This window comes from Bufo gargarizans, unplaced genomic scaffold, assembly GCF_014858855.1.
Source record: "Bufo gargarizans isolate SCDJY-AF-19 unplaced genomic scaffold, ASM1485885v1 original_scaffold_1451_pilon, whole genome shotgun sequence".
In the NCBI taxonomy this organism is placed as follows: Eukaryota; Metazoa; Chordata; class Amphibia; order Anura; family Bufonidae; genus Bufo; species Bufo gargarizans.
In genome coordinates, this window is record NW_025334364.1 from 43,689 (window position 1) to 63,697 (window position 20,009).

General features: G+C 40.9%; 1 protein-coding gene across 1 annotated transcript in view; it reads right to left on the minus strand.

The window, feature by feature from the left end:
- The window catches only part of LOC122923294 (serine/threonine-protein kinase PLK2-like), a 53,021-nt gene extending 35,722 nt beyond the window's left edge, over positions 1-17,299 (minus strand). Inside the window, exons 1-4 of the mRNA XM_044274074.1 lie at positions 17,068-17,299; positions 16,418-16,525; positions 16,044-16,160; positions 12,892-13,021 (exon numbers count right to left, since the gene is read on the minus strand). Coding sequence (XP_044130009.1) covers positions 12,892-13,021; positions 16,044-16,160; positions 16,418-16,525; positions 17,068-17,166 — 454 coding nt within the window. The 5' untranslated portion in view covers positions 17,167-17,299. The remainder of the gene's footprint in view (positions 1-12,891; positions 13,022-16,043; positions 16,161-16,417; positions 16,526-17,067) is intronic.
- Between the last annotated feature and the right edge of the window lie 2,710 nt (positions 17,300-20,009).

Here is a 20,009-nt window from a genome sequence, read left to right on the forward strand (position 1 = left end):
AAATGCCCCTTGGGCATAAAGAAATGGGATTGACAGAATATAAAGTTGTTTTTACATGGTTTACAATGCGGACAGGGGGTACTCTTATATAATTGGAATACACTTTAATAGATCTATGACTGCATAGGAATAACTAAATATGTTTATAGGGCCTGTCAGTGTCCCTTTAAGAGTGTAATAAGAGTGCATAAAAGTGAGCAAGTTTTCCATGGATCAGTTTCAGTCTGAATCCCACCATCACCATGATATATTATTATGGCACAGAGTCTTAACTAGCAGTGCTCTGTGGTTAAATGGGTTCTCTGGTTTTATAACCAAAGTACTGCCCAAAGTACCCCAAATGCTCATATACTTGTTTTTTTTTTAATTACAGTACTTTCCTCCAGTTTTTCTCAGCATCACTATGTTTACATGCAGAACTTCCTGTTTTCATCAGCTTCTAACCAAACCCAGCATGCATTGCTCTGTAATGTTACACAGACACATTGTTCTAGCTTCAGTAGTCATGCCCCCTACACCTCCCTTCTCTATGTTAGCTAAGTGAAAGATTACAGAGCGAAGCATGCATGGTTAGGTTAGAAAACCCAACAGGAAGCCAATGAAAACAGGAAGTTCTGCATGTAAAGAAACTGCTCTGACACTATGATTTCGAGAACAAGGAAAAGAAAGTGCTGAAAAACCGGCAATGATCTACATTGTGTCAGGGTGTTGTTGCTGGAGTTCAGGTTACAGGGGATTGCCCAGACTAGATGCCATAGTGCACATTTTCTGCTGACAGCAGGACTACTGTAGGTCTGCACAGTGGTTTGGGTGGGACAATGTTTTCATTTACTGACGACAAACACAGGTCTTAAAAATGGTTAGTGAACTGAAGCACAAAGAATATGACATTATTTAATAGCTATCCATACTATAATGAAGAAGCGTTATGCATATAAAGCTGAAAAAACCCTTTAATCAAGTTGGCTCAATGAACCTGCTCTGCAGACAGAACTGGGCACTATTAGAAGACATGACGTGTGTTTCTCTGAAGCCCCTGCTAAAAGCAGCCATGCAACTGTGTCTGGGTTATATATTTGTATCTAGTAGAATTTCTGACATGTCTGGGGAGAGCAAAGGGGTAGAGGTTCACTGAAGGGGTACATGGATGACGAGCCCGTCTATTTCTAATTCTAAGAACGGTTTATTTTTAGCACATCCTCTCAGTTTCTTGTATTTAAGGTAACACTATCATCAACATTGTGTATAATTTATATTGATGGTTAAACATAGCAGTAACCCACATGCCAACATGGCCCAAGACATGCAACCTGTCTGCAATTTCCCATTCGGCTGAATTCATCTCTAGACATAATGATTTCATTCTATGTGTTATTTTACACCAACTAATTATCTGAGATCATCATATCGTTAAAATCTAAAGGAACCTGTTAGATACCAGACCACAAATGCTTTCATATCTGATATAACACTGATGTAAGTGCACCAGGAGAACATTATTATAATCATTTGGCAGGTGCACCCGTCACGCAGGTAAAACTGCATTGATTTACAGGTTTATGGGTGTACCTACCAGGGTGCAGGCATAGCAGCTGCTATGAGGCCCCACAACTAAGGGAGCCCATATCTATTCAGACATAAGGTGCAGTTAGTGGTAAAGTGTATATAAGGTACCAGGGGCGTAGCTATAAGGGTTGCAGAAGTAGCAGTCACTTCCGGGCCCATGAACCTGAGGGGGCCCAAAGACCCTTGTGGTGCATAAGAAGACACCGGTATTATAGAAAGTGCATGCTGGTCAAGTTATACCTCTGGCTGGAAGGAAGGGGTTAGGTCAAGAATTTGGCATGAGGGGATGGAGGTGTGTTTCAATTTTTGACTCAGGCAGCACAAAGACTATATGCCTCCCAGTCCCCGGCCAAAAAGCACTGAGGGAAGGGGGCCCCCAAGCTGAACTCTTGTACCAGGGCCAATAAGCCTTTAGCTACGCTCCTGTAAGGTGCCATGGAATATTTAATACGACCCTATTCTAAATTGTACTCTGAAGCCTCATGGTTACTTCTGCTGTTCTGCTGTACTTCTCCCTTCTGTGCACCATTACTTTTTATATTTTTCTTGTGCTGTGACCAGATTGGCCATAGACCTTACAGGGAAATTTCCCGATGGGCCGATGTCCAAGGGGCTGCCTGGGCCCTCTTCATGGCTGGCCAGTGGAAGTTTTTGGAGATGTATTTTGTGCTGCTAGCAGTATTTTGTGATGGACTGTGGTATTTGGCTCTGTTGGGGCGGTATAATGTGCCACAATATGGTATTGCTGGCCCTGCCTTCCATCAATTTGGACCCGACTTCAAAACGGGGCCACTTTTAGTATTTTTTCCAGGGCCACTTTAAGTTCCCAGTCTGCCCCTGGCTGTGACATCCCTACATTATTCCTGTACTGTGACAGCATATGTGCATTATACTTGTATGTGACATCACTGTTTGCATAATTGCAGTGCTGTAACGTAACTGAGTAGATTATCCCTTTACTGTGATGTCACTCTGTGTATTATATTGATATTCTGACATCATTCTGTACTCTATTCCCATACTGTGACTACACTGTGCACATTATTCCACTATTATTACATCATCATTATGCCTGTACTGTGACATCACTGTGTATTATATCGATATTCTGACATCATTCTGTACTCTATTCCCATACTGTGACTACACTGTGCACATTATTCCACTATTATTACATCATCATTATCCCTGTACTGTGACGTCACTCTGTGTATTATATGGATATTCTGACATCATTCTGTACTCTATTCCCATACTGTGACTACACTGTGCACATTATTCCACTATTATTACATCATCATTATCCCTGTACTGTGACGTCACTCTGTGTATTATATCGATATTCTGACATCATTCTGTACTCTATTCCCATACTGTGACTACACTGTGCACATTATTCCACTATTATTACATCATCATTATCCCTGTACTGTGACGTCACTCTGTGTATTATATTGATATTCTGACATCATTCTGTACTCTATTCCTATACTGTGACTACACTGTGCACATTATTCCACTATTATTACATCATCATTATGCCTGTACTGTGACATCACTGTGTATTATATCGATATTCTGACATCATTCTGTACTCTATTCCTATACTGTGACTACACTGTGCACATTATTCCACTATTATTACATCATCATTATCCCTGTACTGTGACATCACTGTGTATTATATCGATATTCTGACATCATTCTGTACTCTATTCCCATACTGTGACTACACTGTGCACATTATTCCACTATTATTACATCATCATTATCCCTGTACTGTGACGTCACTCTGTGTATTATATCGATATTCTGACATCATTCTGTACTCTATTCCCATACTGTGACTACACTGTGCACATTATTCCACTATTATTACATCATCATTATCCCTGTACTGTGACATCACTCTGTGTATTATATGGATATTCTGACATCATTCTGTACTCTATTCCCATACTGTGACTACACTGTGCACATTATTCCACTATTATTACATCATCATTATCCCTGTACTGTGACATCACTGTGTATTATATCGATATTCTGACATCATTCTGTACTCTATTCCTATACTGTGACTACACTGTGCACATTATTCCACTATTATTACATCATCATTATGCCTGTACTGTGACATCACTGTGTATTATATCGATATTCTGACATCATTCTGTACTCTATTCCTATACTGTGACTACACTGTGCACATTATTCCACTATTATTACATCATCATTATCCCTGTACTGTGACGTCACTCTGTGTATTATATGGATATTCTGACATCATTCTGTACTCTATTCCTATACTGTAACTACACTGTGCACATTATTCCACTATTATTACATCATCATTATCCCTGTACTGTGACATCACTGTGTATTATATGGATATTCTGACATCATTCTGTACTCTATTCCTATACTGTGACTACACTGTGCACATTATTCCACTATTATTACATCATCATTATGCCTGTACTGTGACATCACTGTGTATTATATCGATATTCTGACATCATTCTGTACTCTATTCCTATACTGTGACTACACTGTGCACATTATTCCACTATTATTACATCATCATTATCCCTGTACTGTGACATCACTCTGTGTATTATATCGATATTCTGACATCATTCTGTACTCTATTCCCATACTGTGACTTCACTGTGCACATTATTCCACTATTATTACATCATCATTATGCCTGTACTGTGACATCACTGTGTATTATATCGATATTCTGACATCATTCTGTACTCTATTCCCATACTGTGACTACACTGTGCACATTATTCCACTATTATTACATCATCATTATGCCTGTACTGTGACGTCACTCTGTGTATTATATCGATATTCTGACATCATTCTGTACTCTATTCCTATACTGTGACTACACTGTGCACATTATTCCACTATTATTACATCATCATTATGCCTGTACTGTGACATCACTGTGTATTATATCGATATTCTGACATCATTCTGTACTCTATTCCCATACTGTGACTACACTGTGCACATTATTCCACTATTATTACATCATCATTATCCCTGTACTGTGATGTCACTCTGTGTATTATATCGATATTCTGACATCATTCTGTACTCTATTCCTATACTGTGACTACACTGTGCACATTATTCCACTATTATTACATCATCATTATGCCTGTACTGTGACATCACTGTGTATTATATCGATATTCTGACATCATTCTGTACTCTATTCCTATACTGTGACTACACTGTGCACATTATTCCACTATTATTACATCATCATTATCCCTGTACTGTGACGTCACTCTGTGTATTATATGGATATTCTGACATCATTCTGTACTCTATTCCCATACTGTGACTTCACTGTGCACATTATTCCACTATTATTACATCATCATTATCCCTGTACTGTGACGTCACTCTGTGTATTATATGGATATTCTGACATCATTCTGTACTCTATTCCCATACTGTGACTACACTGTGCACATTATTCCACTATTATTACATCATCATTATGCCTGTACTGTGACATCACTGTGTATTATATCGATATTCTGACATCATTCTGTACTCTATTCCTATACTGTGACTACACTGTGCACATTATTCCACTATTATTACATCATCATTATGCCTGTACTGTGACATCACTGTGTATTATATCGATATTCTGACATCATTCTGTACTCTATTCCTATACTGTGACTTCACTGTGCACATTATTCCACTATTATTACATCATCATTATGCCTGTACTGTGACATCACTCTGTGTATTATATGGATATTCTGACATCATTCTGTACTCTATTCCTATACTGTGACTACACTGTGCACATTATTCCACTATTATTACATCATCATTATGCCTGTACTGTGACATCACTGTGTATTATATCGATATTCTGACATCATTCTGTACTCTATTCCTATACTGTGACTACACTGTGCACATTATTCCACTATTATTACATCATCATTATCCCTGTACTGTGACATCACTCTGTGTATTATATCGATATTCTGACATCATTCTGTACTCTATTCCCATACTGTGACTACACTGTGCACATTATTCCACTATTATTACATCATCATTATCCCTGTACTGTGACATCACTCTGTGTATTATATGGATATTCTGACATCATTCTGTACTCTATTCCTATACTGTGACTACACTGTGCACATTATTCCACTATTATTACATCATCATTATGCCTGTACTGTGACATCACTCTGTGTATTATATGGATATTCTGACATCATTCTGTACTCTATTCCTATACTGTGACTACACTGTGCACATTATTCCACTATTATTACATCATCATTATCCCTGTACTGTGACATCACTGTGTATTATATCGATATTCTGACATCATTCTGTACTCTATTCCTATACTGTGACTACACTGTGCACATTATTCCACTATTATTACATCATCATTATCCCTGTACTGTGACATCACTGTGTATTATATCGATATTCTGACATCATTCTGTACTCTATTCCCATACTGTGACTACACTGTGCACATTATTCCACTATTATTACATCATCATTATCCCTGTACTGTGACATCACTCTGTGTATTATATCGATATTCTGACATCATTCTGTACTCTATTCCCATACTGTGACTACACTGTGCACATTATTCCACTATTATTACATCATCATTATCCCTGTACTGTGACGTCACTCTGTGTATTATATGGATATTCTGACATCATTCTGTACTCTATTCCCATACTGTGACTACACTGTGCACATTATTCCACTATTATTACATCATCATTATGCCTGTACTGTGACATCACTGTGTATTATATCGATATTCTGACATCATTCTGTACTCTATTCCTATACTGTGACTACACTGTGCACATTATTCCACTATTATTACATCATCATTATGCCTGTACTGTGACATCACTGTGTATTATATCGATATTCTGACATCATTCTGTACTCTATTCCTATACTGTGACTACACTGTGCACATTATTCCACTATTATTACATCATCATTATGCCTGTACTGTGACATCACTCTGTGTATTATATGGATATTCTGACATCATTCTGTACTCTATTCCTATACTGTGACTACACTGTGCACATTATTCCACTATTATTACATCATCATTATGCCTGTACTGTGACATCACTGTGTATTATATCGATATTCTGACATCATTCTGTACTCTATTCCTATACTGTGACTACACTGTGCACATTATTCCACTATTATTACATCATCATTATCCCTGTACTGTGACATCACTCTGTGTATTATATCGATATTCTGACATCATTCTGTACTCTATTCCCATACTGTGACTACACTGTGCACATTATTCCACTATTATTACATCATCATTATCCCTGTACTGTGACATCACTCTGTGTATTATATGGATATTCTGACATCATTCTGTACTCTATTCCTATACTGTGACTACACTGTGCACATTATTCCACTATTATTACATCATCATTATGCCTGTACTGTGACATCACTCTGTGTATTATATGGATATTCTGACATCATTCTGTACTCTATTCCTATACTGTGACTACACTGTGCACATTATTCCACTATTATTACATCATCATTATCCCTGTACTGTGACATCACTGTGTATTATATCGATATTCTGACATCATTCTGTACTCTATTCCTATACTGTGACTACACTGTGCACATTATTCCACTATTATTACATCATCATTATCCCTGTACTGTGACATCACTGTGTATTATATCGATATTCTGACATCATTCTGTACTCTATTCCCATACTGTGACTACACTGTGCACATTATTCCACTATTATTACATCATCATTATCCCTGTACTGTGACATCACTGTGTATTATATCGATATTCTGACATCATTCTGTACTCTATTCCCATACTGTGACTACACTGTGCACATTATTCCACTATTATTACATCATCATTATCCCTGTACTGTGACGTCACTCTGTGTATTATATGGATATTCTGACATCATTCTGTACTCTATTCCCATACTGTGACTACACTGTGCACATTATTCCACTATTATTACATCATCATTATCCCTGTACTGTGACGTCACTCTGTGTATTATATCGATATTCTGACATCATTCTGTACTCTATTCCCATACTGTGACTACACTGTGCACATTATTCCACTATTATTACATCATCATTATCCCTGTACTGTGACGTCACTCTGTGTATTATATGGATATTCTGACATCATTCTGTACTCTATTCCCATACTGTGACTACACTGTGCACATTATTCCACTATTATTACATCATCATTATCCCTGTACTGTGACATCACTCTGTGTATTATATCGATATTCTGACATCATTCTGTACTCTATTCCCATACTGTGACTACACTGTGCACATTATTCCACTATGATTACATCATCATTATCCCTGTACTGTGACATCACTCTGTGTATTATATCGATATTCTGACATCATTCTGTACTCTATTCCCATACTGTGACTACACTGTGCACATTATTCCACTATTATTACATCATCATTATCCCTGTACTGTGACGTCACTCTGTGTATTATATGGATATTCTGACATCATTCTGTACTCTATTCCCATACTGTGACTACACTGTGCACATTATTCCACTATTATTACATCATCATTATCCCTGTACTGTGACATCACTCTGTGTATTATATCGATATTCTGACATCATTCTGTACTCTATTCCCATACTGTGACTACACTGTGCACATTATTCCACTATTATTACATCATCATTATCCCTGTACTGTGACGTCACTCTGTGTATTATATGGATATTCTGACATCATTCTGTACTCTATTCCCATACTGTGACTACACTGTGCACATTATTCCACTATGATTACATCATCATTATCCCTGTACTGTGACGTCACTCTGTGTATTATATGGATATTCTGACATCATTCTGTACTCTATTCCTATACTGTGACTACACTGTGCACATTATTCCACTATTATTACATCATCATTATCCCTGTACTGTGACATCACTCTGTGTATTATATCGATATTCTGACATCATTCTGTACTCTATTCCCATACTGTGACTACACTGTGCACATTATTCCACTATGATTACATCATCATTATCCCTGTACTGTGACGTCACTCTGTGTATTATATGGATATTCTGACATCATTCTGTACTGTATTCCTATACTGTGACTACACTGTGCACATTATTCCACTATGATTACATCATCATTATGCCTGTACTGTGACATCACTCTGTGTATTATATCGATATTCTGACATCATTCTGTACTCTATTCCCATACTGTGACTACACTGTGCACATTATTCCACTATGATTACATCATCATTATGCCTGTACTGTGACATCACTATGCATTATCTCTGTACTATAACATCAAGGTGTGCATTAGCCCTGTACATTAGGGAGACCAATCATAAGCTTTTCTGAAAATGTTTCTGAAAGTGGTCATGGTCCCATTCCAGGTTTTTCTCTGGTCCCCATGGTTACTTGTTATGCCTCTGTACATATTGACAAATTGAAGCCAAATGCAGCTTAAATGATAAAGAGGTTGGTCATCAATATCAGATCGGCAGGGATCTGACCCTCGACACTTTGCCGATCAGCTGTTTGAAGAGGCGCTGCGGCCTCTTCACCGTTTAACTGCACGCTGTGTAACTTGTAGCAGTGATGCAGTGTAATTACAACTGATTGTGACATTTGGTGGTGCAGGGATTTGGAACTCCACGATCTGATAATGAAAGGGAAGAATTGGACACTATAAGGCTCCATTCAGACGTCCGTAGAATGGGTCCGCATCCGTTCCGCAATTATCCAGAACTGGTGTGCATTCATTCTCTATGGGGCCGGAAGAGATGTGGAGAGCACACTATGTACTCTCCGCATCCACATTTCCAGAGCGCGTCCCCAAACTTCCGGTCCGCAGCTCCGCAAGAAAATAGAGCATGTCTATCGGGGTGCCGGCCGGGTGTATTACGGATCCGCAATTTGCAGATCAGCAATACACTACGGACGTCTGAATGGAGTCTTATCCTTGTATCAATTTGAAAAGTGCCCTGAACTTCATTTTAGTACAGTCTCAGCTGCATTGCCTACCAAGTGTCTGCAGAGTGTGAACCCTAACTAAGGATGTTTTACACTGCAGAATCTATCAGATGATTTTCGGGAGGGAAGCCTGCTCGTGAGTGAAGGAGACCTCTTCATTTCCATGCATCAATCAGTCCGTGTTTCATCCTTGAAGATATCCGTGAAGGATCCGTGTTTGGTCCATGTGTCTGTTTTATGTCCTCATCCATATTCCACAGACACTGCTCAGCTGAAAATAAATTTCAAAAGCATTTGCTGTCAGTGAAAAACGGACCTAACACAGACCAAACACGGATGTTATCCGTGTTGTGTCTGTAATTTTTACGGACCCGTAAACTTCAATGGTTGCGTTTGGTCTGCATCACGGACTAAAGTAGTGCATGTCTCTGTGATTTTTTTCACTGAGCCACGGTCAGTAAAAAAATGCTGGTGTGTGAACAAACATATTAAAAGCAAAAATGTTCACAAAGACCTGTTGAAAAAATGATTTTTAGACCAAAATAAGTAGAATGCAATAATAATAATAATAGAAATTGGACTTGAAGGTGTCGATACCCTCATTCACCAGCAGATGATAGACACTATTCCAGGGAGGAGGCTAGATCTTATTCACAGCACCAGCATCTGCACATCACTACTGGCTGGCACACTGTGAGAAAGTCAAGCAGAAATGTTAAGTGAATGTGTATCACAGTATGTGTGTGATGGCAAGTATACATGTGCGAGTATATCTACGTGTGTGATGTATGTATTGTATATGCAAGTCCCTGAAACAGCCCCATTCAAATCCCATTGGTGGCAAAACCCCTCTTCTTAGGCTAGTTTCACACTAGCGCTTAGTATCCGGCTGGCTGTTTCGGCAGTGATCAGCCTGCTGGGTGTCACTGCATTCTGGCATTGCCGGAAGTTTAAATGTTGCCGTCCTGCCCCATTAACTATGGGGCATTGCACTTAGCATCCTGCACTGCATGGGAGTGACTGACACAAGCATACATGGAAACTGGATTGGGCAGGTTGGCCTATATAATGGATGGGGCAGGTTGGCCTATATAAAGTTTTGTTAGGGGCCCTATGAGATTTGTGTACACTCCTGCACCTACTGGAGCTTCATGTAATCACAGATATACTCGATAATGTTGAGATGAGGGCTCTGTTGGGGCCAAGTGATCAGTTTCAGGACTTCTTGTTCTTCTATACACAGAAGACAGTTCATAATGACATTGGCTGTATGTTTGGGGTTGTTGTCCCGCTGCAGAATGAATTTGGAGCCAAATATGATAGAAAAATATATTTTTCTACTTCTCAGCATTGAAAACACCATTAAAGTGGTTGTGACATCTCAGACTTTGATGGCATATCACATCTCTGAGACCTGCACCTATCTACAGAACAGGCCCCTGAAAGTAAAGCAGAGCACACCGCGATTGTGCGGCCACACTCCATTGATTTCTAAGGGAGTTCCGAAAATGTGCTTGGCTATTTTTGGAAATAACATTGGAATGAATGGAGCCCACACCACGCAAGTCCGGCCACCGATCCATTCACTTCTATAGGACAGCCAGAGATAGCTCAGCCAGGGCTTGGCTATTTTCGCCAGTCCTAAAAAAAATGAATGGAGGGTGGCCATGCATGCGCAGCTGCTCTCCACTCACTTCAGAGGTCCCATTCTGGAGACCTGCAACTATCTAAAATTGGTGGCATATCCTAAGATGGGACAACCCCTTTAATTCTGACCACGTTGATGACAGTAGACGCAGTGGTCCTCCAAGTAAACTTCTCACTTTCCTTCAAAATCAGAAGATGTCCAGCAGTGCCATCAGCTCAGAAATGATGAGATCCAGGTACATCCATCTACTCAATTATGCATGAAAACATAGGAACTGTGGTGTACAAAAATGCCAGCAGGTCCTCTGGGCTGTAAATTTTTTAAATATTTAGCTGTAACAGAAGCTAGTTTGTTCCCCAAAGGGCCTTCAGAGCAGTACAATAATGACTGTCTGCAGGCAACAGTGAAGAATGGTGGATGTTTCTTGCAAGTTTGAGGCTGCATTTTGGCAAATGGAGCTGGGAATTTGGTCCAAATTAATTTGCCTCAACACTGAGAAACACAGGAAGATATTTATCCATCATGCCTCCCTATCCATCACCAGGGAGGCATCTGATTGGCTTAAGATTCATTCTCCAGCAGGACAACAACTCCAAACATACAGACAATGTCATTAAGAACTATGTTCAGTGTAAAGAAGAACAAGAAGTTTTGGAAGTGATTATATGCCCCCACAGAGCCCTGATCTCAACATCATCCAATTTGTCTGGATTTACGTGAAGAGAGAGAAGGATTTGAGCAAACCAACATCCACAGAAGATCCACATCTACAGAAGATCTATGGTTATTTCTCCAAGTTGTTTGGAACAACATCAATGCCAAATTCCCTCAAAAACTGTGTGCAAGTGTACCTAGAATTGATGCTGTTTTAAAGGCAAGGGGTGGGCACACCAAATATTGACTTCATTGAGATTTGTCTATTCTTCGTTCACTTTGCACACCTCTATTCTTAAAAGCATTCTTAAACATTTATGTCATCATTTATGCTAGTGGTTTGCACATTAGTGTAGCGACAGTCAATAATGATTGAAACTGTGAAAGAGCAGACATTAAACCGCTAAAAGCATGACATGCCAATTGTACAGACTAAGGCCTCATGCACATGGCCTTGCCCGGCCGTGGCCATATTGCGGCCCGCAAAAAACTGGTCCACAATATGCGGGCACTGTCCATCTGCTCACTTGAATGGGTCCACTATCCGGAGCTGCATGTTCTATTTTTTTGCAGTGCGGACGGATCACGGACCCATTCAAGATGAATGGGTCTCAATCCATCCCAGCCACGTGTGCATGAGGCCTAAGATGTATGAAGATGAGGATTATGTGAGTAGATCTAAAGTTTTATTACATGTAAAGTATGCTAAGAAGTGCCAGGTTTATAATGTCTGTGTGTGGAATGTCCTATTTCTGGAGCCAGACTGTGACTAAATATTCTAGAGAGATACTATGTGACCTTTTGGCTGTTACAAAATAAAATGCAAGCTTCACTGAACTGGAAACGTCGGCAGTGCACAATGAGAGGGACTGCAGGTGGCACTTGTGATTTCACATAACACATTACTCACTCAGCTTCAGGTCCCGGTGGATAATACCTTGTTGGTGCAAGAACTGAACCCCTTGTAATATCTGCTTCATATAGTATCGCACTTCAGGCTCTGTCAACAGTTTCCGTACCCTTAAGATGTGTGCAAGAGACTGCAGGGGAAAAGACAAAGAAAGGTTACCTAAAATATTAAAATAGACAATGAAGAAAGTGGACAAAAGGAGAATACTTTAATAGTAAATGATATGTATGACTGTTACATTAAAACAATTACATAAACCTCATTACAGATTACCGAGGCCTCATGTCCGCGACTGTATCTGTTTTGCGGTCTCCAAATCACAGATCTGCAAAATATGGATGCGGTCCATGTGCTTTTTTTTTGGGACCTATTAACTTAAATGGGTCCCTGGTCCCCTTTTTGAGGACATATTCTATCTTTTTCTGGAATGGACATTTGGATGAGGAAAGCACATGGATGATCCGTGTAGTTTCTGCATGTCCATTCCACAAAAACATAGAACACGTGTCATATACATGGCTGCAAAATATGGACCATGGATCCATTGAAGTCAATGGGTCCACAAAAGATGCGGAAACAACGCGGACAGTATCTGCATGTTGTGGATCCGCAATTTACCATGCTCTGAAAGCATACTGGTGGGTTAATTAACTTCCTATAAAATATGCTTTTATGTGTCTGAGAAGGGAAATTAGATTGAGGCCCACAATTACATACTGTGGATATTGCAGCAATGACTTATAGAAATACGGTAACTCATTTTTGCTGCATAAATTTCTGCAACATACAACGTGACACATATGAACATACCCCTAAGAAGAGAGCACCGTGATCCCACAACTGCAAAATAAAGTGGGAAGATCTACAATGGCTGTGGATTCCCCCCTCTGTGTTACAAAAGGTGAAATCCACAGTGGAGATCCGCAGCATAAATTGGCAGATTTCAAATTCGCACTGCACTTCAGTTTAGGGCTCATGCACACTGACATTATTTCCACCGTTTTTTCACCGTTTTTTTGCGGCCTGTATGCAGAACCATTCACTTCATCGGAGCCGCAAAAAAACCTAAAATGACTAAGTGTGCATTCCGTGTCCGTAGGTCCACATGGCCGTTCCGCAAAAAAAACTGAACATGTCCTATTATTGTCCACATTACAGACAAGGATAGGAGAGTTCTAATAGAGGAATGCACACGTCCGGTATCCATGTTTTGTGGATCCGCAATTTGTGGACTGCAAAACATCCAACGGTCATGTACATGAGCCCTTACCCTGTGCATTTTTTATGCAATGTGTGAATGAGATTTCTTAAAATGTAATTTGCTTTGCTGGTACTGTACAACTCGCACGGCGCGCAGTATTTATGCCAGGTATGGACGGACTCTCAAAGTTTTTATTTACCTATTCCAGTGGCATATTAACCACACGCTGTAGTATAAACTTTTTAAAATTATTCAATGTAATTAGAGCTGCCCTTGCTTACTTCTCTTGGTATTAATAGGGTATAATGATAGCTATCTAATTTTTAATTCTGCAAAGGAATACAAGAGGGTGGAGTGTACTTATAAAGTGTCACTCTCTACTACAAGAACTGATAACGCTGAACAGAACTGGAATAATACCGCAGGGACTTATGCACAGTCGAGTCCCATTATTATGACCACCAGCTAATATCCAGAGTAACCACTGGGTGCAGCACAGACAGCAGTTAGACTGGGAGTGACTCCTGGTAGTTTGTCACAGGTATCTGGAACCATGCTGACTGCAATGCATCCCACAGCTGTCGGAGGGTGTGTGTGGGAAAATCCATAGAACAAACAACGATTGAGGCGGTCCCACAGATACTCAATTGGGTTCATGTTTGGAGAATTAGGCTGCATTCACACGTCCGTGGAACACGGACCGTGAGATACCGGACTGGCATCCTGCTTAGGGCAGGAGCGCATGGCGTCATTGGTTGCTATGACACCGTGCACTTCCTGCTGCAGCCGCAGTACATTAATACACTCGTATAGGTCATACGAGTGAGTGTATTACTGTACAGGAAGCGCACGGCGTCATAGCAACCAATGACGTTGTGCGCTCTTGCCCTAAGCAGGATGCCAGTCCGGTATCTCACGGTCCGTGTTCCACAGATGTGTGAATGCAACCTTAGGAGGCCAGGTAGTACTTGGAAGTCTTGGTCATACTCTTCTAGCCAATATCAGACGTTTCTAGTCATGTAACATGTCGCTGGAAGATCCCATCTGCGCCAGGGAAGACAATCAGCGTGTATGGGTGTACTGTTGTGGATATGAGACCTGCAAGGAAGAATTCCTATCCAAAATCAGTTGAGAGTGCATTCCACATAGATGAGTGGTCCCAAAGAATGCCACAAAACATTCCCCAGACCATAATGCTGCCAACGCCAGCTTGTGTTCTTCCAGAAATGGTTGCAGGGTGTTTGTTCTCTGATGTTTCTCGCCTGACATTCCAACACCCATCCGTTTGATGAAACAGAGAAGACAACCCTATGCCATTGAGGGGTGCTCCAATTTCAATACTTGCAGCGAAAATGGAAGCCTTTTCTACAGATGCAACTTCATTAGCAGAGGTGCAGTGACCATCCATCTGCTTTGGAGCACCCTATGCAGTAGGGTTCACTGTAGCGTGTTGGTTCACCCTCGCACACCTTCTTAGTTGAAGTTCACCTCTCACATCAATGGCTTGTGGAGCTCCTCAGTTTCCACATCACTTATTCGTAATGGTGCCATTTGTCCACTCACGATACATTTTCACCACAGCAGCACAGGAACAGTTCACAAACGGTGCAGTTTCAGAAATAATGCCACCCTTGGCCAAAAAGCTAGCAATCATTCCTTTTTGCAAGCCTGATAAATCTCCCCTTTTACGCATGACAGCAATGAGGGATATGTGCAGACCTTATGTACTCATCAAGCCAGCTCAAGACACGTGACCTCCTTCATGAGCTACCAACATTGAAACTATGAAGTGGTCATAATAATATGACTGGACTGTGTATGTGATAATAATCTGGCATTCTGGTTTTGAAGAATTATCAATTTACAACATATTTAATACAGTCTTATGAGCTGGACATATTATCACACAGCACCCATTACTAACATATATGTGTGATCCAGCCTAGCAAACCTTGTGTCTGCAGTATTCCATCACCAAGTACATATACTTCTGGTCTTGAAAATGGTGGTAAAATCTCACAATGTTTCTATGTTTCAGTTGGCTGTGGAGTTCAATCTCCTTTTTAACCTAAAAAAAAGAAAGAAATGAAATGGAGGTGATGACCAGACATAAGCACAGACAGGGTGCAGACAGCATGTGATGCTGCTATGTGAGGATGCCCTCTGCTGTCCTTTTAAACGTAGCTAGCAACAAAATGTGTGGCATGAGGTTATCTTATACAGTGAATGGTGAAGAAAATCAGCTGAAATGGCCAGAAAAAGCATGGTAACAGCAGACTTCTGCAATGCCTTACAGACATCAATGGGTATGACATTAGTCCTCACCCCTCCTCTTTGCGGTCTCACAATATTTCTGGTGTGAGAGATCATCTTCACTGCAAAGACTTGCCTGCTGGAGACATCTGTGCATTTGTAGCACCTGCCAAAGGCACCCTGCAAAGACATCAAATAATATTAGTGGAGTCAGTAATGACACATGCCAATACATCCAATTCATACCTGACATTAGCCAAGTGACACATGACAGAGGCATCTCATTCCAGAAACTAAACTTCCTTCCAGAACCTGATTGTCAGCTCAGCTGCCCTCCTAAAGCCGTAATTAACATTTTACGGCAATCTGTCACTTTATAACACATTAACCCTTCCCCGGGACTCTCATATAACCAACATTCAAAGAGTTGATCACCGTATGAAATTACCGTACGGAATAGGTTTCAAAACAATAGCTTATCATAGAAACAAAGGGGAAATAAGAGATTTTGGACACATAGTAATAAGGAGATAAAGGTAATTCACCTGCAGTACAAACAACCAAACACATGGAGAATTTCCAAATAGCCATTCGTATAATGGCAGTTTATAACAGCAACAACACAATAATGTAATAACTATAATAAACCATAATTCTAATAAAGCATCTAAGGCAAATGCAACTTATTGTAATGTGATCCTCATGTGAGCGTAGACATTTACCTTTCCCAGTAGCTTCCCTCTCTTGTACAGGCTCCCAGATTCTGGATCTTCAATAACATAGTGTAATCTCTCTGGTTGCACATTGCCTGACACCTCCATGTCCTGATCATTTCCAGCCACGAAATCCTCCCAAAATCACAGGCAAAGGACAATCATCCAGCCACCAAAACACTTGAGCTCACCCATTGGAGGAGCTCAGCTGGGACAGAGCACTCTAGAGATGGGAGGAGAGGAGCAGAGGGAGGAGGAGGTGACGGAGAGAGAAGACGGAAGGGAGGGCAGGCATGGAACAAAAAGGCAGCAGCATACAGCAACGCTTACAAGAAGTAGTATGCTTATTGTAATGGCTGCTTTGTATGTATAAACTGCAAGTACATAAACATATTCCATTTTAATAATGAAGTTGCACCTGTTAAACCTACCTTAGATAAGTGCTGCTTGGCACTCTTTTAAAGTGAAATCTCCATATCTCCATTGATTTCTGCAAAAAAATAATTAAATAATCAGGCTACAATAATGAAATTTAGGGCAAGCACGCACACAAAAAACAATGATCTTTAATGTTATGACTAGAGATGAGCGAATCGAAGCTGACGAAGTGGAATTCGATCCGAATTTCAGGAATTATTCGATTCGCTCCGAATTTCCTCACGCTTCGTGGTAAGGAATCACATTTTTTCCTAAAATGGCTGCTGCATGTGTGAGGACATGGAACAAGGAACCCTGGGAAGGCAGGATCACCCATAATGCCATGCATGCAGCTAATCAGCATCCAGCCAGCCCTGTGATGTCACAGCCCTATAAATACCCTCAGCCATCTTGGATTCTGCCATTTACCAGTGTACTTAGTGCAAGGAGAGACGTCAGCAGGCACTAGGGACAGTGCTAGGAAAGACTTCATTGTGGTGAAAAAATGATTTACAAGTGCAGGGAAAGATTATTCAAGGTGTAGGGAAAGGATAGGGATGAATCATTCCGCAAAATTTATGTTTAACAGGGTTCAGTAGGGGAGGTTACAGCCTGGGTAATAGGAACAATCCTAATACACCTTGCTGCACTGACTGGGCACCCAAATTGCCATTATACAGCTCTGTAATTCTAGCAAACCGTTCTTGTTATTGGGGTACAAGTGCTGTTTGATACAGCCATTATTAGGGTTTGTTACAAGGAAATATTTCCATGTCTTATTTGCCCTTGTGTGGTGCAGTTATATGTGCTAAACCATTCTTTGGCTTGTATTAGTAGGAAAAAAGGGCTTATTAGCCGTTGTGTGGTGAAGTGCAAAAATTGCAGCCCTTTTTGTCGTGTATTAGTGGCAAAAGTGCTGTTCAGTGGTGCAGTTATATATTCTAAAGCCCTTTTTTTCGTGCATTAGTGGAAAAAGTTAAATATATTTGCCGCTCAGCGGTGCAGTTATATGTTCTAAAGCCTTTTGTGGCATGTATAAGTGGAAAAAGAAAAATATATTTGCCGTTTAGCGGTGCAGTTATATGTTCTAAAGCCTTTTGTGGCATGTATAAGTGGAAAAAGAAAAATATATTTGCCGTTCAGCGGTGCAGTTATATGTTCTAAAGCCTTTTGTGGAGTGTATAAGTGGAAAAAGAAAAATATATTTGCCGTTCAGCGGTGCAGTTATATGTTCTAAAGCCTTTTGTGGCGTGTATAAGTGGAAAAAGAAAAATATATTTGCCATTCCGCGATGCAGTTATATGTTCTAAAGCCTTTTGTGGCATGTATTAGTGGCAAAACAAAAATATATTTGCCATTTAACGGTGCAGATATATGTTATAAAGCCCTTTTTGGCGTGTAATAGTGGGGGAAAAAAGGGCTTATTAGCCGTTGTGTGGTGAAGTGCAAAAATTACAGACTTTTTTAGGGTGTTTTTATTTCCTTTTTATTTATTTGACCTAACAGTATGTCAGACAAAGAAGTGCCAGGCCCTGCACAGGGAAGTGGCAGAGGCCTAAATGTTTCTGGTGCAGGCAGAGGTCCCGGCAGAGTAAGGGGCCATTGCAGCACAATCATTTTGAGAGGCCTGAGCTCCCAGTGTCAGCTAGTGGTCATGTCTTCCCAGCAACCCAGCTGTTCTTGAATGGTTGTCTCAATCTTCGACTTCGTCACAAATGACATCAGACACCCCAGCCAAGAGTCAGTGGGTTCGTCAGACACAACCCTTAGTTGGCATGGCTCGGCCCTGTGCCCTCACCTGTCCTCAACCTGCTTATGTCATTTTCTGTTCCCCCAGCCAGAGAAGTATTGTATGCTGTGGGCTCAGCTCCACTATACAGTGATGACGAGCTACTAGAAGACAGTCAGAAGCTCTGGCAAGCCAAGATGTGAAGGAGACATCTGCCTCTTCCTCCACTAGGCGGGCAAGTAGGGAAGAGGATAGTGGCGTGGGAGCTGGTGTTGTGAGTGGTCAGGCTCCTGACCCAGAGACGGTTGAGGAGGACATCAGTGACGTGCAGACAGTACTCGATGATGATGATGTAGCTGATTTGGGTGACGAAAGGGGCTTCATCATCATCGGAGGGTGGCAGCTTGCCCATGAGGCAGCAGCGGAGCCAGCAAGTCACTAGTATGGCCGGGAGTCAGCAGGGTGGCAGCAGTGGGAGGTCGGGAGCCAAACGTGCATACGGGGTAGACCACCAGCTTTGCAGGAGCCTACTTGCCCAGGAAGTAGCGGCGCACGGGTTCACTGAGGCAGCGGCGGTAGCAGTCAGTCAGTGCGGACTGTTGGGGGGAAAAATCACCTACTCGGCGGTGTGGCAGTTTTTTGTTAAGCCGTCGGAGGAGGTGAACATGGCCATATGTAGAATCTGTGGGCAGAAGGTGAAGCGTGGCCAGGGTACCAATGTTGGCACCACGGCCCTTCATCAACATATTCATGTTGTCATAATAAAGTAGCCTGGGGGAACCGTGGCTCCGATGTGGTGGTCCAG